Consider the following 26,802-nt stretch of genomic DNA (forward strand, 5'->3'; position numbering starts at 1 on the left):
CCCATTGACAAAGATGGTGGGCAGTAACAATCAAACCCTCCCACCCCACCCCATAATTCTTCCATTCATAGAGCTTAACCTGAAATGCTGCTAACTATTGTACATGGTAAACATTTCATTGCTTATCTTCCATACATAATCCATCTTTGCCTTCTTGTTTCAGAAAACTAAATAAAATAGATGCTATCTTCCCTCATACACTTCCACCCCCCCTTCAAGTCACCTCTTCTGCAGCACAGTCTAGCTAGGAGCCTTCTCATTTGCTACACACACTTAGCTTACCCTCACCTCATCTCTCCAGATGAGGACAAATCACTCACAGGGAGTTGGGAAACCATGGGTTAGCTGTCAGGGAAGAACAGTGTCTCTCAAACATGTCTTTGATAGACAGGGTGTCGCTTCACACACTTTCTGATTGTAGCTTTTGCCCCCTCCCTTGCCTTTCTCAAGCACCTGAAGGGGAAATAAAGAACAGACACATCAGAAGACAGGGTGTATACCCTTCAAAGGTCAAAACTTGTCTCTGTATGGCACTGGTGACACAATCCAGCCCATCTGCAGTCACATGCTCTGCAAGTGTTCAGAAGAAGGTAGTGTTCTTGCCTAGAGGTAATTAGAACCCAGAGATGGTGACTGCCAGTCTGCTGCTGAGCCATCACTGAGGTTCACAGGGCTGCCTCTGGTCTATAGGGCACGGAGACAGGGTTGCCCAGCATCCCACTCTGATAGCTTCTCGAGCAGTATCGTGGGCATCACATGTCTTTGGCTTTATCCCTGTTAGCATCTTTCCCACCCATGTTGGGACTGATCCTTTCAAAACAGTTTTCATCTTCCCAACGAGGTCTTAGTGAAAGAAATAGTTCTCTTGAGTGCCATGTAACTTAGTGAGTGTCTTTCTCTGCCTACACCCTAGTGCTGAGGCTACAAATGAGTGTCACTGTCCACCTCTTTATGTGAGAATCCAAAATCATGTCCTCAGGATTGTATGGCAAGCTCTTTATCCACCTAACCATCTCCCCAACTTCCTACTATATACTTTAAATGTTAGTTAAGTACTATGTAAAACATCATGTAAAAATTAAATGACACAAAATATAGAAAACGCATGAGATTTCTGACTCTCTCCACCTTCCATTCAGCTCCCTAGGGATTATCCACATCCGACAGAATAGCGCCTCTCCTTCCTTATACTGTGGGCACTCCTTCATTCACAGATATGAATGTATCAGTTACACTATACATACATTATACATGCATTAGGACAGACAAAACCTATGGCTTTGTCCTTTTCTACTAACTGTAGGATTTTTCCCCCTGAGTCATTACAAATCTGCTTGTGAATATTTTTATTAGTTTTATTATAATATTGTATTCATATAATCTAGATTGTTATCGATCTGATTTCTTGTTAATGAACAATTACTAACTCAGGGTCTTTTTTTCTGCTGTTACAAGCGTTGTTGACAATATTTTTCTACACACTTTTTTCCCCCAAAATAGATAGTAACAATTGCAATTACTGAGCAAAGAAGGTGGGTATTTAAATTTTGAATAATTTAAGCAAATTGCTTGCTCAAAACTGACTATATCAATTTTAATGTGTGGTTCAACACTTGATTCAAATGCATATTTTTCTATTCTCACCACAGACACCAGTAGCATTTTCAGTGTTACCATGCATGGGTCTAGATGATACAGTTTCCGAATGGCCAGTATGCATGTTTGAAATTCGAGGCTTTTCCCCACATGTGCATTAGCTCTTGCGGATTCTGCCCCCATTCTTTTGACCCATTTGTCATGGTTCAGGTACTAGACGAACACTCCTGCTTCCTATAGCAGATACATCAATAGGAGAGAGAAACTCATTCATTTTTGCCTTTCATGAAGATTTTAGAAATTAAAAATTTCCACTTTTTAGGAATACCTTTTATGTTTTATTCAGGTCTTCTACTGAGTGGTGCAAATTTTTTTCTGGCTTAAAAATGAGTGGTATGGATTTTTTTCTGAACCAATTGATCTTATTAAAATGGTAGAGGATTAGAGAGGCTCAGTGGGGAAATAGCTTCTCAGGCAAGACTGATGGATCCCATTTGCAGGCACAAAGAGAGAGCTGTCTTCCCAAAGTTGTCTCCTGGCCTCCAAATGTATAATGCATGAGTATAAGGACAATAAATTAAAAAAAATTAAGAACGATAGTTTTGATGGTCAAGTGACTGAATTTGATATGCTCTGATGGTGGCTGAAGTTTTAAAATATTTAATTACTAAAGAAGACATATTTGTTCATCTAGTTAGAATATCTCGTTTAGCTTCTTACTTAGCCACTGGATAAAGCCTCCTTCTGGTCCTCTTAAAAGTGTAGACCCCTGGACAGCCAAGTATTGTGAAACCAGACATCTTAGGTCTCCATGTTTAGGAAATACTCAGGGTAAGTGAGGAGGTAGGACTGAACTTTATTGTAAAGCCTGAGACAGGAAGCAGGCTTAGGGTCTAAGGGGGAAAGTGAGTGGATGAGGGGCCCAGCTGTGTGGTCAGACAATGACTTTCCATTTGAATCTTAGGTGGTTAAGCAAACTTGGATTTGCAGTAATCCACCAGGAGTCCACTACAAAGGATGAAGGTATGTTCTGCTTTCCATTTCTGAAACTTTAGCAAGAACATTAGAACCGAATGAGTCAGGAGGAAGAAAGAGACATCTTCTATGTATAGGCTGATCCTGGGGAAACGTGGTTTGACATTTGAAATGATCTAAAAGGTACAGACAGCCATCTTCACACAGCCTCACCACGGAGCCGAGCCTCTCTGCCAACTGAAGCGATTTCACACTTCTCCCACACTTGAGCAGCTGCGGGCCCCACCGATACTCAAACAATTGCCAATGCAAATGTTTTAGTGCCCTCCTTACAGAATTCTTACTCACGGGCCTGAATGTGTCACAATCTAGACAGATAACTTACATCCCACCATTTCCTCTGACGGTTTCACCTCTCTGCCAGGTGTGTGTTGACATTAATTACCTTGAAATTGTTCTTGGAACCTGAAGATCGGGTTGGAGACACACCATGTTCCGGCCTCACAAAGTCATATTCATATCTTCATAATATTACTAGCCTTTAGAGTGGGGAGCAGAGAACTGAATCAGACTGGTGCTGCAATGCTTAGATTATAGGACGCTTGGGCATTGAAAGGAGAAAGTTATACATTTGATTTTAAAATCCTAAGGTTAGAAATGGAAAAGTGTCAAGTGTGAACCAATAAGGGAATTCATTACAATGCTATGAAGTCAGCATCTAGCTACCATGCTGGTCCTCCTTTCTGCAAGATAAGCATCCATTGGTTATCCACTGGGGAAGAGAAACATGTGTAGACAGACTTATCCTGGTGTTTAAGACCTTTTGTGATATTGCTCCTAAACTTCTAAAGCCCATCTTCCAGGATCTCCCTTGGGGACCTCCAGTTTTGTGGCTTGGCCCATTTGCTCAGCCTGGTTCCCTTCTTGTTGTTTTGGGGTACCAACCATGGCTGAGTTATCAGTCAGATGCAGCTCCCACAGCTCATTCTGATTCCCATCTCCACCGCTGATGGTGTCATAACTATCACACATTTTTAAGGAATTCTTTTCTTTTCTTATTTTTTTCCTGAGTCACAACAACCACCTTCTTGCATCTTGGATGCTCTCTGGCAGGAGAAACTGCCATGCGGGAACGCTTGTTTCTCCCATTCTTGAGTCTCTTTTCATCAGGTGGTGCCATAGGTTTCTTGTTGTCTAATTTCCCCCTTTTGGATGCTTCCTTTTTGAATGAGATTGAAATCACAATGCGCAGATGGAGAAAAACCTTTGCTCACACATTATGGAATAACTGATGAGAGCCTGGAAACCTGAAGCATCTTTTTCTTCCGGTTACAGAGTGTTACAGTGAGAGTGAGCAGGAAGATCCTGAAATAGCCTCGGAGACGCCACCCCCTCCGTATGCTTCCGCAACTTCCTCTCCTGTGGTACGTGTAGATGTGAGTAGTCTGTTGGTCACTAATCCTTTGTGAGTATGTCACTCCTGATTATACATAGACTACCACGGCTAATACATTTTTAGAATTGACCGAGTTAAGGTGCTTCCCAAAGAGCAAGTGAAATTCTCAGGGTACTGACTCAGAATGCTGACTTAGAGACTTCTCCATAGCAACCCACAGGGATGACAGTCTTGATGTGTTTGTTCATAACCCACAGATGGACTGTATCACCATCTAAGGTTGTCTGGAGATGCAAAGGCCTTTTGAGTGGCAGGCCAATGCCTGCAGAGGCTCATTTTGCAGTATGGCGTCTTATGCCCTACTTATTTTCTGAAGCAATGTCAAGTGCCTTGCCTAGGTGCATGTGATACAGCAACGCAAAATGAATTTAAAAACGATATAAAAAAGGGAGAATGAAAAGAGAAACAGAGACAGCAGCTGGGGGTCATCCCATCAAGATTGCATATGGGCCAGCGTGGTGTGTTCCCAAAGAAGGGTCCAAGTTGCATCCTAAGCTTTGGAAGTCCAGGTCTTCATGGATGCCAAAACTTTGGAGAATTACTTCACATTTGGATGTGGTCCCTAGCAAGAGTCACACTGGGGTCAGTGAGGATGCATTTTTTTAAAAATTAATAGATCATTATTATTATTATTGTTTTGGGGTATGTGGTTTAAACTCAAGACCTCCTACATGCTAACACATGACCCACGCTACTATCCAGATTTACAACTTTTATGTTTATCATGTTCCCAGGTGCTGTAAATGCATAATCAATTATCTTCCAACAACCCTGAAAAACAGTAGTATTTTATTTGCCCTTTACTGATCACACAAGGCCAAGCCCCTTTCTATGGTTAGAGCCCTTTGTATTTTCTCTTGTGTCTGTTGGAGGTGTTTAGCCTCTGCCCCCTTTCTATTCCTCTTCCTCATTCTTGTTGACTGATGGGATGTCTCAGCTTGTTCCACCCTATATTTGAAATAACATGTGTTTGTCGTGCGAGGCTGTCAGCTGTAAGTGAGCCATTCTCAGTTATAATTTTTTTAAACACTTTCATGGCTTCTTTTTATAAATGTCTGTGAGTTTAATGGCTCAGATTTATCCATCACTTTTATTGAACTTAGTGTCCTTTAATTTTTCTGGTTTTAAAAAATTGCTTCCTCTCCCAAGGCCATGAGCACAACTGAACAGCTGATCCAGCCCTTAAATATTTCTTAAGTAGTTGTAAATCAGGTGGCGGTGGTGGTGCGCGCCTTTAATGCCAGTACTCTAGAGACAGAAGCAGGAGGATCTCTGAGTTCAAGGCCAGCCTGGTCTACAAAGCTAGTTCCAGAATAGCAAGGGCTACATAGAGAAACACTATCCGGTAAAACAAAAACAAAACAAACAAAAAAAGTTATAACTCACTCACTTTTAATAGATATTTTCTAAAGTGATACAAGATAAAATTGTCAGATAAATGTCTTGTCAGTGTTTTGTCAATTTAAGACAAACTCCTCTTCTCTGAGAAGAGGATCCTTAAATCAGGAAAATACATCATATATCAGATTGTTTGAAGGCAATTTGGGGGGACATTTTGTTGATTAATGGTGATGTGGGAGGGTCCAGCCCACTGTGGGTGGCACCATCCCCAGGTAGGTAGTCTAGCTGGTATAAGCAGGCTGAGCAAGCCACAAGGAGAGCAAGCTAGTAAACAGTGCTCCTTTGTGGACTCTGCTTCAGTCGCCACGTCTAGGTCCTTGCCTTGAGTTTCTGCCTTGGCTTCCCCTGATGATGGGCTGACCTGTAAACCAAGCAACCCCCCACCCAGTTGTGTTTGTTCATGGTGTTCATTACAGCAATGAAAGCAAGCAAAGACAAATGTTGAATAGTTAGATTTTTTTCTTTTAGTAATAGAGTATGCTCCTTCTGCTCACATATTTCCCAGGCAGATTTTGTTTTTGTTTTCTCTTGTTTCTGGAAAAAAAGAAAAAATAATAACAGACATGTAAGACACTTGGTTAAAATAGCATTAGGCTTACTATTTTAACAGATGAAATGAAAGAAAAAAAATCTGGGTAACTTTTATCCAGGGCATGAATCAAATTATTGTTTCACTCAATACGAGATAGCCTAGCCATGAATCATATATTCAAGCCTAGGGTGAAAATAAATTTTTTCCTATTTTTTTTCTTTAGTAGTTGGGGGATGACTTCATTTCATGAAGCTGAACCCAAAAGAATAACATAATATTGTTCTGGAAAGTTGTCTTAAAAACTTTCAAGGTTTGGAATAACTAACTCAATGTCTAGCCTTTTTTTACTGCTGGAGAGTAGAAATAATCTCAGTTTTCATTGCTCGAGAATTTGGACTTCTGCTTCTAGTGGGCTGAATCCCACAAGAGAATGTAGTGTCCTGCAGGGTCTTGAGCCAGTGAAGGCAAGTTCCTGGTTCTGGAACCTCATATGAATGACAGCGGGGGGGCACTTGTCCCTTTGTGTGCATATGTGTAGCGCATGTCCATGTATATACTAAGGTCAACCCCAAATGCCATTCTTGAGGAGCCAACCTCAGGATCCCTCAAGGGAGTCTAGGACTCTCTGATACCCTAGAGTGGCTAACCCAGGGAGCACACCAGTCTCCCAGTGCTGGTGATATATGCGTTTCCCTGCCACTGTGCCCAGATTTTTATGTGGGTGCTAAATTTTGGATTCAGATCCTGGAACTTGAATGGCAAGCACGTTGTTCATCAAACCATCTCAGCAGCCCCAACATGACCTGATTCTTAAAGAAACGATAGAGAGTTTTGTTTTTTTCCAGGCTTATTATAAAAGTTTAAAATAGATGAGGGTTCGGTCCTTTTCATTTTGAAAGATAATTTGTAGTTCTCATTGTTCAGATTTTTTCAAAGAGTATAAAAGGAACCAACTTCTCAAGTCTCAGAATGTCCTGAGTTACTAAGTGTTTTTAAGAACTATTAATAGTACTAAAGCTTTCGCCACACATTTTCTTCTTCCAAGTTTAATTTTAAAGGCACTGTCTGCTAACCTGGTCTGTTATGCTGATTCACTTAAATTATAAACCCTCTTCTCGGAACCTGGGATCCGTTGATGAGTGGTTCATGTCCTTGCTTGGGGAAGTTTCCTGTTCGAAGAGATGAACGCAGATGACCATCCTAGGCAGGAGGTCTACTTTGGCAGAAGTAGAGAAGGATGGATGAGGAGACCAGGGGAGATGGGGATAGAGAGTGGGCTCTGGCAACCAATAGGCGTGGGTGGTCAGAATGGTCCTGCACAGCTTAGATCTGAGCTTAGGTCTGAGGAAGCACTATGAGTCAGCTGGGTGGCCCACTGCAAAGGAATTTCCCACCAGAGAAAACAGAGTCAAGGTCTCATTGGTGAGAAGTGATGCCAAAATGTCACTGGAGCGGGAGCTCATGAACCTGAATGAGATAGAATGTAAAGCCAGGATACCAGTAGCCATCCTATACGGGGCTTGTGGGCCAGCCAAGGCTTTCGATGCTCCATTCTGAGTGATTTGGGGAGCACTTGGAAGATATGAGCGGAAGGGTTGTGATGTCAATTTTGAATTTAGAAGGAGACCCAGGCTGGTATATGGAAGCAGCCCCGTGCATCAGGAAGAAGCTCATTTTCACAGAGGGCAGCCAAGTGTGCATTGTTCTCTGGTGTGATGTAGTGGTGGGTCTTCCTGGACCGCTCTCAGGCCCTTCAGGAAGGGAGAAGGCAGGGACTTGAGTGTACTTGAGCAGAGACCACCGAGAGCTGGATCAGGTAGGAGAAGGGGGATGAATATTTACAACCCCAGCTTCGTGCAGCTCAGCTCATCATTCAGAGGATTGTAACAGAAACGTTCAGGCATCCTCATATTTCAATGCGTTTTAGGAGAACACTTCCTTTTTGTCTCCGAGAGTGTTGAAACAAGCCTTCTAAAGCAAACCAAAGCAGCAGGAAGTAAAAATAAACCATGAAAAGAGGCCCACTGGCCAGGGATAGAGGAGGAAGTTGGAAACTGAAGAAACAAGGATAATTTTAGAAATATAGATTCATTTTAATAGGCTATGTCTTGAATAGCTGTCTCCCAAATGTCACTCGGTCATTCAATATCCATTCTACAAAGTGGTATGGATGCTTGCAAGTGGGTAATTGTAGGAAGACTTACCAGTGAACTTAGCACATGATTCTGAACCTAGAAAATATATACATGCAAGAAATAGAGATAAGAAAACTGCCTTTCTACTCAGGATATAAGAAATAATAAGCTTTATGTTTGGAAATTGAACTGATTTTCAAACTTTGCTATAACTTGATGTTATGTATTTTTGTCTCTTGATTTAACAGTTTCTTTCCACAGCCAGCTAGCATGGAGGCTGTTCCACCATCCCTTCCTGCCTTCTGCTTCCGCTGGCCAACTCCCACCCCCTCATTAATTCCTGCCTGAGTCATTGGAACAACAGGCTCTTTCTTTCCCTACTTCTAGTCTATCTTTCCTTTCAAAAGTCCCCCAAAAGGTACTTTTAATAAACCCGATTTGCCTAGAACTCACCATGCATACCAGGTTGGCCTTGAACTCAAAGAGCTCTGCCTACGTCTGCCTCCCCAGTGCTAAGATTAAAGACAGGCACCACCATACCTGGCCCTACTTTTTAGCCTTTTATTTAAGGCCGTTGAGATTTCACATTTGTTGCTACCTTCTTTTCACTAACCCCTCCTTTGTCATCAGCCCTGAAAAATGCCTGCTTTGCCCTGAGTCTTCCATGCTTGCCTTCTGCATCTGCAAGGAGTTTCTTAATCTGTAGGAAGCTCTAGTTCAGACACCACCCCAGTTCTCATTCATGGTGTCTTTTAGTCTGCTTCAAGCATAAATTCCTCTGCTGAAGCCATTCCCGGCCTTCTAAGCCAGGACAAATTTGTTCTTTTAGTTTTTTTTTTTTTTCTATTAATCCCTTTAGTTGGCATTCATGTATTCATAGTAATGGGTTTCACTGTTCCATTTTCTTTCTTTTATTAATATTTTATTTTTTAAATTAATTTTACATATGAACCACAATTTCCCCTCTCTCCCCTCTTTTCCTTTCTTTCCCCTTCCTTCAACCCAGCTCCATCCACTCCTCAGAAAGGGTAAGGACTCCCATGGGGAGTCAACAAAGTCTGGCACATTCAGTTGAGGGAGGACCAAGACCACAACCCCCTCCACTGTCAAGGCTGAGCAATGCCATTTCACCATATGGAATGGATTTCAAAGAGCCAGCTCATGCACTATGAATATAGATCCTGATCCCACTACCAGGGGGTCCCATCAACAGAGTAGGCTATAAAACTGTTACCCACATGCTGAGGGCTGGTTTGGTCTCATGGAAGATCCCCAGCTGTTGGTATAGAATCCGTAAACTCTTCCAAGTTTGGGTCAACTGTCTCTGTGAGTTTCCTTGTCATGATCTTGACTCCCCTTGCACATGTATTCCTTCCTTCTTCTCTTTGAGTGGATTCCCACAGCTTGGCCTGGTCTTGGATTTGGATCTCTGCATCTGCTTCCATCAGTTACTGGGTGAAGGTTCTATGATGACACTTAGGGCAGTCACCAATCTGATTACAGGGGAAAGCCAGTTTAGGCGTCCTCTTCACAGTTGCTAGGATCTCAGTTTGGGTCATTCTTGTGGGTTTCTGGGAAGTTTCCTCGTGTCAGGTTTCTCCCTAACCCCACAATGGCTCTCTTTATCAAGATATCTCTTTCTTTGCTGTCCCACCTCATCCCTCCCCCAACTTGATCCTGTTCCCTCATTTCCTCATCCCCATCCTTTCCCATTTACCGCCCCCACCATCAGTTTGCCCAGGAGATCTCACCTATTTCCCCTTCCCAGAGTGATCCCTGTGTCCCTCTAAGGGTCCTCCTTGTTAATCTATTCTGGTCTGGTTATCCTTTGCTTTACATCTAGTATCCACTTATGAGTGAGAACATACTGTGTTTGTCTTTCTGGGTCTGGGTAACCTCACTCAGAATGATTTTTTTCTAGTTCCATCCATTTGCCTGCAAATTTAATGATTTTTTTTTCAATCTGAGTAATATTGCATTGTTTAAATGTACCACATTTTCTTTATCTATTTTTTCAGGTGAGGGGCATCTAGGTTTTTTCCAGGTTCTGCCTATTATGAGTAATGCTGCTATGAACATAGCTTAGTAAGTGTTCTTGTGGTACAGTTGAGGATCTTTTGGGTATATGGGTATTGCTGGGTGTTGAGGTAGATTGATTCCCAATTTTCTGAGAAACCACCATACTGATTTCCAAAGTGGCTGAATAAGTTTGCACTCCCACCAGCAGTGGAGGAGTGTTCCCTTTACTCCACATCCTCTCCAAAATTAGCTGTCATCAGTGTTTTTGATCTTAGCCATTCTGACAGGTGTGGCTTAGGGTTAATATGATATCTTAGGGTTGTTTTGATTTGTGTTTACTTGATGACTAAGAATGCTGAGCAATTCCTTAAAAGTTGAGATTTAAGAAATGTGAGATTTGAGATTTCAGCCATTTGAGATTCTTTTGTTGATAATTATCTGTTTAGATTTGTAACCGCCCCCCCCATACTGGATTATTTGGTATTTTGATGTCTAGTTTCTTGAGTTCTTTATATATTTTGGAGGTCAACCCTATGTCAGATGTAGGGTTACTGAAGACTTTTTCCCATTCTGTAGGCTATTATTTTTGTCTTATTTACTGTGTACTGTGCTTTAGAGAAGCTATTCAGCTTCAGGAGGTCTCATTTATTAATTGTTGCTCTCAGTGTTTGTGCTGCTAGTGTTGATTTAGAAAGTGGTCTCCTATGCCTCATTGTGGTTTTTTCATACATGTATATCATTCTACTTTGTTCTTCTTCTGAATTCTCTCTGCATTTCTGGAACACTTCTTAAAATGCCTTTTCATGCTGTTACTGTAATTGACCTTGTACTTGGAACTTTATATGTCTGTGTTATTGATATAATTACCACATTCTTTTAAAAGTACATTTAAAATTTATGTGTATGTATGGTTGCCTGATTATGTGTATGCACAGCACATGTATGAAGTACCCTATAGAGGTCATATGGGTGCTCGCAACCAAACTTGGACTCTCTATAAAAATAGTTTAAACTCTCAACCTCTGAGCCATCTCTCTAGACCCCAATTACCAAATGATTTAAGTCAAAGGCCACATTCAATCTGTTTTTTGTTTATTGCTGATGTTTATAAGTGTTGAAGTCATGTTTTAGCTCGAGTGCATGGATAGATGGAAAAGTAGGTGGGTATTATGGCCTCATTGATACTCTCTGAGAATATTTCCTTAGGCACCCCTTTAGAAAGTTATGGGCCAGGCATGGTGGTGCACACCTTTAATCTCAGTACTTAGGAGGCAGAGGCAAGTGGATCTCTCTGAGTTCAAGGCCAGCCTGGTCTTCAGAGTGAGTTTCAGGACAGCCAGAGCTACATAACAAAGAAACTCTGTCCCAAGAAAAAAATTTTAAAAAGAGATTTAGTTGTATTTTTAATTATGTGTAGGTGGGTTTGTACACATGAGTGGATTACTTTTGCAGACCAGAAGAGGGCATCTGATCTCCTGGAACTGGAGTTACAAGAGGTTGTGAACCACCTGATCTGAGTGTTGGAAACCAAAGTCCATTCCTCTGCAAGACCAATGCCTTCTCTTTCCTGATGAGTCATTTCTCCAGCATGGGGAAGGGTGTTTCCTCCAGCACATGGAATGATCTCCCTCATGCACCATTCTACACATCCCTTAAGAAGGATAATTTCATCTGACTCTCAGAAAACCATTTTAGTTTCACAGATGAGGAAACCAGGTTCCAAAGAAGTAAACCTGACTATATTGTAGGTAGAAATGTTCAGATGTTTATATTTTACCAAGAATATTGGTTCAGTCTAAGCATGGTGTCTCATACCTGTAATCCCAGCTCTCAGCTACAGAGGCAAGAGGACTCCAAGATTGAGGCCAACTTAGGCTACACAGAGAGATCACATCTCAGAAAAGAAAAAAAAAATCAGCAGAAATATATTCCTTCATGTTGTATGGTTTGCTCCCATTGATGCTCCTGCCAGTTGGGTGGCTGATGACATAATGCTGTATACCTGCCACCTGCTAGGTCTTGTTGAGGACACTGTACTGCTTCTTTGATCACCAGTGTCATTAAGTGGTTTAAGAGGGACAGCAAATCAATAATTAAAACAATTGTATTCAAGTAGTGATAAATATCGTGAAGAAGATAAAACTGTGATGTGCCCAGGAAAGTTGATGAGATTGGGGTAGCTGGACATGGGTTCTGAACACATTCTTTTTTTACCCCAAAGGACTGTAGTGGCTTTAAAGTTTCTATCAATAAAAATATCCTACAAAGAAAATAAGAAAATCTATTTTAGTATTTGAATTTAGCATTTAGTATTTGAATTCAGTCATGTCAGTCAATTAAAACTATAATCATGTGGCCAGTGAAATATCTCAGTAGGTAAAGGTGCTTGTCACCAAGCTTGATAGCCTGAGCTTAATCCCAAAGATTCACATGGAAGGAAGATGGAGCCATTTCCCCCTGAGCGCTGCTCTCTAACCTCTTCGTGTGTGTGTGTGTGTGTGTGTGTGTGTGTGTACTTAGGCCCACAGAGACACAAATAGGTATGTGTAATAAGTAAAAGCTGCAATCATTAATATGATTTCAATTTTATCATGGAAAATATTTCCAACTCAAACATCTAGAAATGACTTAAATCAACTGCTGTCAAGAATTCTCTCACTAAAGGAAGCCATGTTGTTTGGGATTGTCCATGCTCCATGCTCCATGGGTCTATCCCTTCTCTAGTAATTCTTTTCTATCCTGAAGTTAGCAGTTCTAGCCAGCAAGTTGCTGGAGATCTGAGGAAGCTCCTCAATAAGAGACCAAACTATTGTGCTGAGATTTTCTTTCAGAGAGCTGGTTCTCTGCTCCATCTTTCCCTGGCAGTAATTTATTATCAACTCTGTGTTGGGCACAGATGCAAGAAAAAAATGGAAGTGTAAAAATGACTAAAAACAGCCTGTTCTCAAGTAGCTCACCAAAAAAGACTTAGCAGTCAATCAGCACTAGCAATATAAGTTGTCAAATAAAATGTTATTCATCTGGTATGGTAGAAGAAGGCACCAGGTATTGTACCCTCATAGCCTGATGCTATGGGGGAGACTTCACACAGAACCAGGCATGTGAACTGGCTTTGAAGGAGTGAGGCTTTAGTCAGACAGAGCTGGGGAGGAGAGAAGGGGGCCTATACCCTGCGACCTTCATTTCCTTTGCTGTTTTTTGAGTATATGATAAAGATAGTTCACAGAAAGCTAGGATTCTATAGCTACAGAATCTTAGAAATAATAAACCATGTTTCATTATTTGGCACTATGTCATTTACAAAAAATAGTCCCAGATGGAATCTTCTGTAATGAACCCCAGTTCAATTTGTTCCACATGACTCACTTTCTAGTTCATTGATCTCCAGCATCTAACACCCTTGCTTTTTTCCCCTCCTCATTTTTTCCACTTTCCCTAATTATTTTTATTTTTTTCCTTTCTACTTCATTAGTCACTTCCATTTTCTTTTTCTTTTTAAAATAAAGTCCAGGGCAGGAAAAATGGCTCTGTTGGTAAAGTGCTTGGTTTGTAAGCATAAGGGCCCGAGTCTGATCCTCAGAATCCATTTCAAAATCCTGGTGTAGCCATGGTGGCACATGCCTTTAATCCCAACACTCGGGAAGCAGACAGGCAGGTGTCCGTGAGTTCGAAGCCAGCCTGGTCTATAAATTGAGTTCCAGGACAGGCTCCAAAGCAAAGAAGAACCATGTTCTGAAAAACAAACAAACAAACAAAAAAAAACCAACAAAAATAAAACAAAACAAAACAAAAATAAAAATCCTGGTGTGGCAATGCGTTTATAATCCTGGCACTGGGAAGGCAGAGATGGGATTATCCGAGGGGCTCCTGGGCAGCCAGTCTAGCCTCATTAGCAAGTTATAGCTCCAGGACAATGGCAGATCTTATCCCTAAAAACAAGGTGGTCTGTGTTTGGGGGAAAGATACTAGAGGTCATCAGCCAGTGCCCACCAACACACACACACACACACACACACACACACACACACACGCATATACACAGAGGCACTGAAAAGAAAAAGATACGTAACAAATCAATTCTACAAATGTTATGTAGTGTCTTGAGAACATGGACTAAGAACATTTTTGCTAAATAACAACCAACAAGAAAATACACTTCACAGATAGGACAAGGGCTTAGTTAAGAAGCCCTTCCCTAGTCCGTTAAGAAGAGTTTGGAGGATCAATAAAATACAGGAGGTATAGCTCCTACTGAGTATACAGTCTTTTTCTCAAATATCCCATTTTCTCTAACCCAATTAAAGCCCCATGGCAGGAGGGACAGAACTCTGGTTCCGTCTCTGTAACAAAGGCAAGTTTCTCCGGAATAATTCACAATAGGAGACTGCGCTAGGATTGGAGCAGCACGCCTGTTTTTGTTAACAGTTATTTCGTAGATACGTCTAATGAATAAAATATCCACGCATTTATTTGCATACTGTGGAGCCTGTATACTCCTCTCCTGGAGAAGAACAACTTATAGCCCTTGGGTCTCTTAGTTGTTAGTTGGTCTAGGTGACTTAAAGTGTCAAGCTATTTGACAGTTTGCTGAATGAAAGGTTTTCATGCCTGGAGTTATTTCCCATCTTACTAGCATGTTCGTGTCATGCTAATAATATTCAAAGTAGGTTTGTTTCTGGGCTGAAGAGATGGATCCATGGCTAACATGTTTGCCATGAAAATATGAAAACAAGAGTTTAGATCCCAGATCCCGAGAAAATGCTGCGTGGTCCTGGTGACTTGCTTGTAATTCCAGCTTTAGAAGGTGGAGACTGGTCATGTAACAGGGACTGACTGAGAGACTCTGTCTCAAAGATAAGGTGGAGGAGTGATTGGGTAATAATTCCCAACATCACCCTCGGGCTCCCAGGAGGAGTACACGTGGAAACACACATTACACACATACACAACACATACATATGAAAATGGGATTCAGTAGATTTATTGATCATTTCACAGCCTATATTCACTGAGCATCTAAGAGACACATGTTAGTTAATTTCAGGTTTTCCGATTAAAAGTTCAGAGCACAGGGCCTTTACCATTCATAGTGATATATTGAGTTTGCACATAGGTAAGCATTCTGACTCGGGTTGCCATGTTTCTGAGGTTTTGAAGAGAATTCAAATGTTTTCTTCAGTTTTCTATTTTTAATAATCTCCATCATGCCACTTTTTTAATAAAAGGATGTTAAAAATGGAAGATGTTGCTAGATCTTTTATTTGATATAAACTGCATTCAAAATCTTAAACTCCCCTGAACTAAAGGCTTACATATTTTACCATTTGTTCAAATTCTCAAAATATTGTAACATTGAAATGTAACTCATATAAAATCTCAGCATAAATAATGTCTGCCTCAAAAAGTCTTTATTGCTGTTATGGCCTTGGACTATGTCTTTGGATTGATGAAGTGGCCTTCAAGGTCCAACTTGCCCTGGAGAACATGCTAGGAAGCTGCTGTCAGAGGATCCCAAAAAACCTGCCTGTTACCATCAGTGGGGCAGCCTTGGCTTCTCTCACAGAAATTCAGAGGCTATTAATATATTTTTTTCTTTATTTTTATTGATTTTATTGAGCTGTATATTTTTCTCTGCTCTCCTCCCTTCCTTTCCCTTCATTCCTCTACCATGATCTCCATGCTCCCAATTTACTCAGGAGATCTTGTCCTTTTCTACTTCCCATGTAGATTAGATCCATGTATGTCTCTCTTTGGGTCTTCATTGTTGTCTAGGTCCTCTGGGATTGTGAATTGTAGGCTGGTTTTCCTTGCTTTATGTCTAAAAGCCACTTTTGAGTGAGTACATATGATATTTGTCTTTCTGGATCTGGGTTACCTCACTTAATATGATGCTTTCTAGATCCATCCACTTGCCTGCAAATTTCAAGACTACATTTTTTGCTGCTATGTAGTACACCATTGTGTAAATTTACCACATATTCCTTATCCATTCTTTGGTCAAGGGGTATTTAGGTTGCTTCCAGGTTCTGACTATGACAAACAAAGCTGCTATGAATATAGTTGAGCACATGTCCTTGTGGCATGATTGAGCATCCTTTGGATATATATCCAAAAGTGGTATTGCTAGGTCTTGAGGAATGTTGTTTCCTAATTTTCTGAGAAATCGCCACACTGATATCCAAAAAGGCTGTACCAATTTGCATTCCCACCAGCAATGTAGGAGTATTCCCTTTACCCCACATCCTGTCCAGCATAAGTTGTCATCAGTGTTTTTGATCTTGGCCATTCTTACATGTGTAAGATGGAATCTCAGAGTTATTTTGATTTGCATTTTTCTGATGGCTAAGGATGTTGAACATTTCTTTAAGTGCCTTTCAGCCATTTTAGATTACCTTGTTGAGAGTTCTCTGTTTAGGTCTGTAGTCTACTTTTATTGGATTATTTGTTCTTTTGATGACCAATTTTTTTGAGTTCTTTGTATATTTTGGAGATCAGCTCTCTGTCCGATATGGGGTTGGTGAAAATCTTTTCCTATTTTGTAGCCTGCCGTTTTGTCTTGTTGACCATGTCCTTTGCTTTACAGAAGTTTTTCAGTTTCAGGAGGTCCCATTTGTTCATTGTTTCTCTCAGTGTTTGTGCTACTGGGGTTATATTTAGTAAGTGGTCTCCTATGCCAATGCGTTCAAGTGTACTTTCCACTTTCTCTTCTATGAGGCTCAGTGTGCTTGGCTTTATGTTGAGGTCTTTGATCCATTTGGACTTGAGTTTTGCACATGGTGATAGACATGGATCTATTTTCATTCTTCTACATGTTGATATCCAGTTATGCCAGCACAATTTGTTAAATGTGCTTTCTTTTTTCCATTTTATAGTTTTTGCTTCTTTGTCAAAAATCAGGTGTTCATAGGTGTGTGGATTAATATCTGCGTCTTCAATTTGGTTCCATTGGTCCTCCTGTCTGTTTCTATGCCAATGCCAGGCTGTTTTCAGTACTGTAGCTCTGTAGTAGAGTTTGAAGTCAGGGATTGTGATGAGAGGTATTAACATATTCTTGTCTCACTCAGTGAAACTATGGTAAAATTTGAAAGTGATTGGGCCTGGAAAGATGGCTCCATAGGTGAGGATGCTTGCTGGTAAGCCTGATGATCTGAGTTCCATACACGGAAGCCGCACGGTGAAAAGAGGGAATGGACCCACCTTTCTGACCTCTATCACACGCTGTGGCATCTGGTCTCCCCCTCAATCATAAAATAATAGCATGAAAAATTGTAATTAAAATGTTTTTATGCCATTTATGTGTAGGCTTTTTTAGCCTGGATAGTTATGGATGGGTAGCTGATTATGTGCTAAGGAATAGGTAGTGGTTACTCAGAGGTCTCATACCTTGTATGAAGTATTCTACTGGGCCACACCCCAGACCTCTGCTTTCTTTTATCAATTGCCTTCCTCAGTTGATTTTGCTCATTTCATTGTAAATTCAATAAGAGATGACAAGGTATCATTGAACCATAAGTATTCTAAAACAAATACTCTAAGAGAGTCTTTAAATGGTTGGAGAGGTTTAAGTTTTTGAGTTAAAATTTTTGATATGGAGATTTTTCAGATCTTATTTGGCAAAAGCAAAATTACCCAAATCCGTTCTAGAGAATGGTCCCTGGTGGCTGCCATACAATAATAAGTATCATATATTTGTCCTTATTTTTTTATTCCTGTTCAGTTTTTCAAATAATTCTGGGAGAATTTTAATAAAGACAAAGTGAAGAGAATGATTTATTTACAATGTTTCCCCTCCTCCTCTTCCTCCTGATTTTATTTGTGGAATACAGGTTACGCGGCGGGCGTCGTCTTCGTCACCTAAACTGAGAGGATCCTCATGTTCTTTCTCCTCTCTGGAGACTACAGGAAAGGCACCCAGCCGGGTTTCTTCCTCAGGATCTAAAGAAAGACAGTCCTGGCTCGACATAGTCAACAACGCGCCTGCTGCTGAAGATGCGGGGCATCCCCTGACACTCACTGTACAGATCCACACACCTTCAGAGGCAAGCCATTGCCCAGCCCCAGAGAACAGCTCCGTCACTTCAGAAAGTGGTTTGTTGAACTCTTTATCTAGCGATGACACTTCTTCCTTGAGCAACAATCAAAACCATCTGACAGTTCCAGACAGAGCTGCCGGCTCAAGGATGGTGGACAGAGGTAAACCAGGAAACTGCTTGCCCTTCTTTACATGGTGAATATGATATAAATTTGTAACTAAAATGTTTAAACACGTGAATGGCGATTTGATAATTAGTCACATGGAGCTTAGCCTCCAGCTCCTTTTGTAGAGTTTGCCTGTGGCAGCTCCTCTTGCTAGGTCATAATTACCTGCTATAAGGTCAGTAACCAAGTGCTTTAGACCAGTGGTTCTCAACCTCCCTAATGTTCCTATCCTATAATACAGTTCTGGATGTAGTGGAGATGTCAACCATAAAATTTTTCTTGTTGCTGCTCCACAACTGTAATTTTGCTACTGTTATAATCGTAATGGAAACATCTGTGTTTTCCAGTGAACCTGTGAAAGGGTCCTTTGACCCACAAAGGGGTCATGACCCATGGGTTGAGAACCATTGCTTTAGACTATGAGGCAGGTAGGTAAGTGACCATAATGTAACACTTTTCCATCAATTTGAGAATGACCTCCTCCTTTTCTGTTGATTCTGTAGTCTGTGCTCTGCGGGATCTGTGGGATAGATTTATACTGCTTGGATATTGTCAAATGGGTTTAGAGCAGCCATTGCAGAGGGCCAATGAGTTGTTTCCTAAGGGTATCTGTGTGGCTAATAGAAGGCAAAATCTTCACATGCATTTTGGAGGGCAGACCTTAATACAGAGGAGGCAGCAGCTTTTATTCCTGAATAGCAACTTTCTCTTAACAAAGGAAATGGCTGTGTGTAGAAATCAATAATGTTTCTTTAAATATTCTGTGATAATGCTCATATTTGATTCATGACATTCATGACAAGTCTTTTCTAATTATGCCTCATTCATTCTGACGTAAAACAAGCTTATCTGGTATGTCCGTGAGCCAGTGGAGAATGATGGATTTGCACCATAAGTTTTCAGTGTACTGCTGAAAGTTAACTTGCTAAATTCCAGCATGAACTTGCAAGAGTTGCCCGATGATATGAACGACAGCTCTTTCTCCCCTACTCTAAGGAGGGAGGTTGTCCTTAAGTTCTCAACTTTGGGGGCTGGAGCGATGGCTCAGTAGTTTAGAGCACTCCTTCTTTTGGAGCAAGAGTTCAGTTCCTAGCACCCATATTTGGTGGCTCATAATCACCTGCACCTCCAGTCCAAGGGGGTCTTATATTCTCCTCTGGCATCCCTGCACACACACACACACACACACGAGAGAGAGAGAGAGACAGAGAGAGACAGAGAGACACAGAGAGATGAATAGATAATAAAATTCATTCTTTAATGAAGTATCCATTTTTCAGATATACTTTACTAACTTAATTTTTCAAAGAGAATAATTTAGGCCAGAGATCACAGCTGTAGTCCAGGATGTAAGCGTGTAAGCATGTGTTATTTTAATATATGTGAATTCGAACATCCAGGCTAGTAACTCATTCTCAAAGTCACCCCAGTTGTCGTTGCTCTCTAGATCTTTTTCTGTGGGTGCTTTACATTAAATAATATTATATATTGATAACTCCAATCTCAGCCAACTACTCACTTTTCATTAGAAAACCTTCACTGAAGAATGAAGTGATTCTAGAGGTGGAAGAGTAGGTAGGATGGGTAAGAGACAGGAAGCATTACCATTGAAGAAGAAGGCAGAGATGAGGATTGTTCTGTGAGGAATGGAAGGAGTGTGATTTGTCTGGCCACAAATACATGATGGGATGGTGTGAAAACAAAGTATTGAGCTTGATGGTTTCTCCCCAAGCTTATACAACTGATGCCCGCAGTCTAATCAAATGGGAGGTGTAAACATGAGTTAAAAACATTTTTTTGAAGTTATGAGCTGTTCAAAGTTAAGGTGACTTGTACCTGTGTGTCCTCATCATTTGAAGATGGCCATTTTCATTGAGAGTAGAGTGTGTATTATGTAGTGATAGTACTTTTGTTCTTGTGACAACACAAGGAATTTCCAAGTGTTGATCTTAAGTGACCTTCGGTTTGGTGCTTACAAGGTGCAGATATGGCCTTGCACACAGCCAAGAATAAGTGGGCAGCACAAATTAAATGAAAGGTTTATTTGTTTGTTTTTAAAGGACATGAAGTTGGGAGGGTAGGGATGAGGATGTGGAGCTTGAAAGAGCTGTGGAAAGGGAAGTGAACATGATCAAAACACGGTAAAATGCTCTCATAAAAATAAACAAATGAAAATAATTGTAAAAAAGAAGATACTGATGGTGAGAATGGGGAAACCAAGGTAATTATTGTTTCCCCTTTAAGAACTTACTTATTTATTGGATTAGAAAAAGAAGTTTAAAAAAAGGGGGTTGACAAGATGGCTCAGCAGATAAAGCACTTGCTATATAAGCCTAAGAACCCAAGTTTGAGCCCCTGGCCAAACATAAAGGTAGAAGAAAAGAGTTGACTCTAAAAAGTTGTTCTTTTAATCCGCGCATATATTGTGGCACATATGTGCACACCCACACCTCCTACGTATGCAATAATAGTAAATAAATAAGTTTAAAAAGAGATAGAAATAACACTCTCCTCTTTGTGACAATAAAGACTTCCAAAACATCAGAGATGCTAAAATTCCATTTATGTTCTTTCCCAAGAGATAACCCTGCAGATTGAGTTTCCCTTTAGGATTAACAAACAGAGTCATGAGAAGATGCTTGTGTTTCTCTTCCCTGCCTAAGTGCCATCCTGGGAATTCATGTGCTGAGAAATCCAGCTGGGAGCCAACAGCTCTTTTAATCTAAGAATAAAGAGACCTAGTAGTAATCAGTTTTGAATTACACACAGAATGACCAACAAAATCTAGGTGATTTTTCAAACAGCTTGATGGAAAGGTATTTCTCCTGGTACAGAGGAAGAGAAAATGAAGGTATTTTCCCTCACTAGTTTGATGGCAGTTGCCATATGTTAGAGAATTCTTGCTGCTGATTTTCTCCTGCTGCTAGGGATTTGGTTTCATTCCCAGAAGAGCTGAACCACATCAAGTTGTCTCCATGGAAACGGCAGCCCAATCTTCCCTTGTGAGTGCTGTGACTTGATGTTGAGTAATCAAATTAGGTGTTGTGCATGTATGTGTTTGCCCCTTGGAGAAGAAGGTAGCTTTTTTGTGTGACTTCGAAAAATTGTTGTTTTAACTTTCCAAAGTGAGGAGAAGTCTCTGAAATTCCAGTGTCTAAAATACTATGCTGAGTAAAATGGTTTTTGATCAGTCTTGAAGTTTCAGTGTCATCCATGAGGGGAGTTAAAGCGTTAGAAGACTAAGATCTAGTCTCGAGACACATTTTCCGGGAAAGAGGCTTTTATCCTAGAAAAGAATCTTAAAGGTTAATAACTGAGTTCTGAAAAGAGCAGACAGCGTGTATTATAGCCTTTCTTTTATCTAGACAATGGAAGAAATATTTTGCAATTGGTATGCAATTAAAATTGTGGTTGCTAGAATTTTATTCTGAATTCAGATATCCTTTTAGACATGTCTCTCTGTAGTGTGAGCCATTAGAAACGGGAGGGGATGTTAGTGGCATGGCCTTGCCTTTCTCTACTGCAGCTTTCAGACTGCAATGACTCTAGGGATTCTCCACCAAGCCGTTCGACAAAGCATAGCTGGAGAAGAGGTGGTGGGGTTAGCGGCATGCTCATCTCATCTCTGTTTTCCTTTGGGCTCTTCCTTTCTTTGGGGGGTGACTTTCTGACCATTGCTGTGAAATGTAAGATTTACAAGTCAATTAAAAAGAAACTAAGTCTGCTACTGAACTCAACTGAATTTAACGTTGCCGTTATTATTATGAAGATGGTTCTAACATGTACTCACGTACTAACACAACTTGAAAGTGTAAAGACGAGTGTGCTAAAACTCCTTCACATCTAGTGGGGGTGAGTGGGAGGATAAGACATGATTAACAAAAGAAAGCCAGGCAGAACAGTATCACAGAGGAGATATACAAGGCTTTAGCAAAGTAGGTACAGAGAATACCATCCCACCCAAGGGAGTCCTGGGCATGGAAGTGGGACATGGGAAAGGAAGGTAGGAAGAAAATTGGGTCAATATTGAATGATGAGCAAGGCATCTTTATTCAACAGATAATACATTTGTAACTGAGACACAGGGACCTTGAGTTTCAAACACTCCTTTAGTCATAGACCACAGGCTTTCATAGGATAAAGGGAAGCCGGAAGTAAGGGGGTTAGGAAGCCTCTGAGGTACTCAGGGTAAAGGTAGAGACCGTAAACAAAGAAGAGATGGAGGAGTCTGTGTCCTGCCTCATCTCAGTCACTGTGTGCTCAGAATTTCATTTAGTTCAGAGAGTATTTCCCAGTAATCTTATTTTGGAGTAGAATGAGAAATGATTTTAACATGGTAATAAATATTTACTAATAGGAACATCTTGTGTATGTGACAGTGGGCTGTCATGGCTTAGATCTCAGGCATGGATGACTGACTCACTGTGTCTTTCATTGCTCTCCATTAAGTGCCAAAGATCTCTGTCAATTACCATAAAATAAACTGGCTATGTTGTCTGCAAACCCACCCGTACGCTATAACTAGGTCATTTGCGGAACTTATATTTTGATCGCCTTTTTTATCCCTTCTTAGTTCTATGCTTTCTACTGGGACTGAGGAAGTGGGAGTGGGAGGCTGTACCAACTCACTGGAGCAGGAGTTCTGGAGATGGTGACAAGTGGAACCTAGACTCCAGGAGTAGGAATGAGTGACAGCTGGAAAGAAGTAGAAGCCAGAGTTAGAGGTCGTAGCTCATGGTGGAAGATGGGTGTGCACAGGGAAAGCATGTATTGGCGAAGGTGCAGGAGAATTCTGTGTTGAGAAGGGCATCTTCAGGCGAAGGTTTATATGTAAACACATTCATGAATTGAAAAAGTGTGGTAAGAGAAGTCTGCTCTGGGGGTCAAATACACCAGATATACCCCTGCACAAGGCTGTGACTCCTCAGATTAGAACACCCAGTTTGTTCTCGAGAGAAGAGAGGCCCCTTATGTGTGTCATGTTGGAAACTCCTCTGAAGGCCCTGCTACCAGTATTGTGCTTTATCAACTAGTCTTGAGCATTTCCTGTTTTCTTTTATATGCTTAGAGTTTAGAAGAACACACTGAAAGGAAAGTTAGGGGACATTTTGCTATCTGATGGTAGAGTCATTTCTGAGTTCACCGTTAGACTATCAATTATGCAGAAGTTCATATTGACTCATTGTAAGGTATAGAGGGTATGGGTGGATTTAAGAATCACCACAGTGCTCTTCAGTCATTTCTGTTTCTTTCTTATAACTCCTTTCTGTTTATAGATACATGTTTGGTTTTTCTAGTTCTTTCCATGTCTGTCTGCACGTTTTGCTCTTTAGTCTTTCTTTACGGATGATAATTTGTTAGGGTGAAAAACATCATTTGCATGGAAAAACATCACATGCAGACACACACACACACACACACACAGTAGCCACCATCCTAGCTTTCCTCTCCATTGTTGCTGAAATTTGTTCCTTTCCATTGCTTTCTGGCACTCCATTGTTTGAAAACACCATGAGAAGCCTTATCTGTTGGTGAACACAGTTCTCATAGCTTTGGGCTACTGCGTGAAATGTTGATGGAAGCAAACACTTCAAATTCACAGGCTTAGCTTTTAAACAAAGCTGGACTTGTAGAGAGCCTGAGCAGTAAGCACACTCTCCTCCCTGTCCCATTGTCTAACATTTCACATGCGTGTGGTTCACTTCTCACAGCCCGAAACCGATATGGAGGTATTCCTTCTGAGGACCCTACACTCCATCTCAAATTCATGGCCTCTTCCCCTTTAGTTATTATTGTTGCACTTTATATATCCACACATATGTATATACACGGCATGTAAATACACACACACACACAAACACACACACACACATTTATATACAACCTACTGAGTCCCTGGAGAAAATAGATTCCTTTTACCTTAGCAGCTATTGACTGTCTTCATCTAGGGGTAGGGCCTTAAGACATCCATATTGGCATGTCAATTGGTGTCATCTGTGCAAGTCTTGTTTAGGCAACCATGTTAAGATCTCCTGGATGCAGTTCCCTCCCCTATGTAAAGGACACTGTCTCGCCATAGACATCTTGGATCTCTCATGCTTGCTATCTTTGTCTTCCTTTTCTGGAATGTGCTTTGGGCCACAGGCATGGGGGTTGCATTCATTGTAGATGTATCAACCGGGGCTGTGCACCCCACAGAAATACATATACGTTCTTATGAATTGAAGTCTATAGTTGAGAGTTCACTTTTTGCTGTGAAGCTTTGTGCATCTGGTTATATGTGATGTCGTGTTTCCCCACAACAGTCTCACAGAAGTCTGCCATATTAGGCGTCCCCTATGCTTCTTCTCTGCCTGCTCTTCTCCAAGCATCAGACAACTACTAATCTTTTGGGGGTTGCTTTTAGTTTTATGGAAACAGTATTTCACATTATAGCCCAGGCTTTTGTGAAACTCACTAGGTGATCCTGCTGTCTCAGCTTCCAGGAATGCTGGAATTACAGGCATGTGCCACAATTCCTGGTCAATCTTTTTACTATCTCTTTGGTGTTATCTTTTCTGATGTCATGTTTTTAAAGCTATAGAGATATAGCCTTTTCAGATGGACAATCTGGTATAGAAACAAGAATTTGCCTTGTCTTTCCATGGCTCGATGCATTTATTTTATTTTATTTTTTGGTTTTTTTGAGACAGAGTTTTCCTGTAGCTTTGGAACCTGTCCTGGAACTAGCTCTTATAGACAAGGTTGGCCTCAAACTCACAGAGATCTACCTGCCTCTGCCTCCCGAGTATTGGGATTAAAGGTGTGTGTGACCACCGCCCAGCACGATGCATATTTTTTAAACAATTACTGAACAATATTACATTGGGTAGATTGATCTCATTTTGTCTGTTCAACTATGAATGAACCTCAGAGCTATTTCTAAGTTTTAGAATGAGAGTTAAGCCTTCAGGTGACCCCTGTATGCAGCTGTGTATAGCTGCAAATTGCCAGCTCTTCTGGATAAACACTAAGGCAGGCCATAGTATAAGAATGCATTTGACTTTGTAGGAAATGCTAGGCTATTTTGCAGCATCTCTGATGTTCTACACTCCCATTAGCAATGGATTTGAGTTCCCATTGCTCCTCAGGCTCAGTACTGTTTGCTGTTGTCAGGCATCACGGTTTGGGATAATTTTTTTCCAGAAAACTATGTGCTAAAACTTAGTCTCCAGCTTGTGACAATACTGTGAGGTGTGGAACCTTGGAGATGAGGGCATCTGGTGGGAGGAAATTGCTTACTGGGGGCCTATAGCACCTTAAAGGGACTTTTGATTAATACCACTTTTACATCTTAAGTAAGAAACGCCTTCCCACACTGGTTAAGTGTTGGTGATATTTGTATGTGGTTTTATTATTCTCTCTCTCTCTCTCTCTCTCTCTCTCTCTCTCTCTCTGCACATGCATGAGGAAGCCAGAGTTTTACGTTCAGTCTCTCTTTTGAACTTTTGAAACAGAGCCCTTTCTTGAACCTGGATCTCTGCTTTCCTAGGCTGCCCCCTGACCAATGATCTTCAGAGATTTCCCCCTCTCTCCACCCCATGCTGGGGTTACAGATGCTTGTCTTGCACTGCAGACCTGGCTTTTCACGTGGGTTCTGCCAGCCTAAACTCAGGTCCTCATTCTTGCTCACTTGGCACTTTACCCACTCAACCATCTCCATGGCTCTTGCTCTGATCTTATGAGGTTATTGTTTCCTGTTGTATCAATGGTTTGAAGTTACTTCTCCATGCGCCATCGACAAGATGTAATCATGCCTGGCTTTATCCACAAGTGTAATCCCTTCCCCCGCCCCATATCTTCTATTTTAAGCACACTTTCTCCTAGATGTTCTCCTAAGTCCTCAGGGGCTTCTTATCAGTCTGTTTCTCTCATCAGTAGACATCCATCTAGTCAATGGTCTATTGTTTTTCTGCCCTGCCTCACACTATTCTTTTAGTTTTTATTGAAATCTTATCTAGGAAAGTATTTTTTTTTTTACCTTGCTCTTTTAAAAAGATGTTTGGTATGTTGTTGATCATTTTAATATCCAGATACTTTCTATTCTTGTTTGTGGTCTCCAACACACACACACACAGATACACAAACACACACATTCTTGGGTTTGGATTGCATCGTATCTTTAGAATCAACTGGAAGAAAGTATAAATAGTTATGACTTAATATTTTTTCAATTTATAAAATTATTCTTCTAATCTTTTATAGTTTATCTGTTTTTATTACATTTTGTAATAAAATTTTATGATTTCTAGTCTTCTTTATAGAAGATCTATTTTGTTAATTTCTGCAAGTTATATTTTAAATGCTATTTTAAATGCCTTAGGTGCTTGGTCAGAAGCACTTTTAGATTCAAATTAGCTGTCTAGATTTGTTTTTATTTGGGGAATTGAAGTCTGCATAATCCAAGCCTTGCTGTGTTGTCGGAGCCTTTTGATTTCTAGGCATCAGGT

The 26,802-nt window shown here is 40.8% G+C and overlaps 1 protein-coding gene across 2 annotated transcripts in view; it reads left to right on the forward strand.

Annotated features, from left to right (window-relative positions):
- Positions 1-26,802, forward strand: part of Ipcef1 (interaction protein for cytohesin exchange factors 1) — a 115,774-nt gene that overhangs the window by 69,836 nt on the left and 19,136 nt on the right. For both annotated transcript variants that reach the window (XM_057761641.1, XM_057761642.1), the window contains 3 exons: positions 2,561-2,619; positions 3,907-4,007; positions 17,941-18,307. In XM_057761641.1, coding sequence (XP_057617624.1) covers positions 2,561-2,619; positions 3,907-4,007; positions 17,941-18,307 — 527 coding nt within the window. The remainder of the gene's footprint in view (positions 1-2,560; positions 2,620-3,906; positions 4,008-17,940; positions 18,308-26,802) is intronic.

The sequence above is a fragment of the Chionomys nivalis genome, chromosome 2, assembly GCF_950005125.1.
Source record: "Chionomys nivalis chromosome 2, mChiNiv1.1, whole genome shotgun sequence".
Lineage (NCBI taxonomy): Eukaryota > Metazoa > Chordata > Mammalia > Rodentia > Cricetidae > Chionomys > Chionomys nivalis.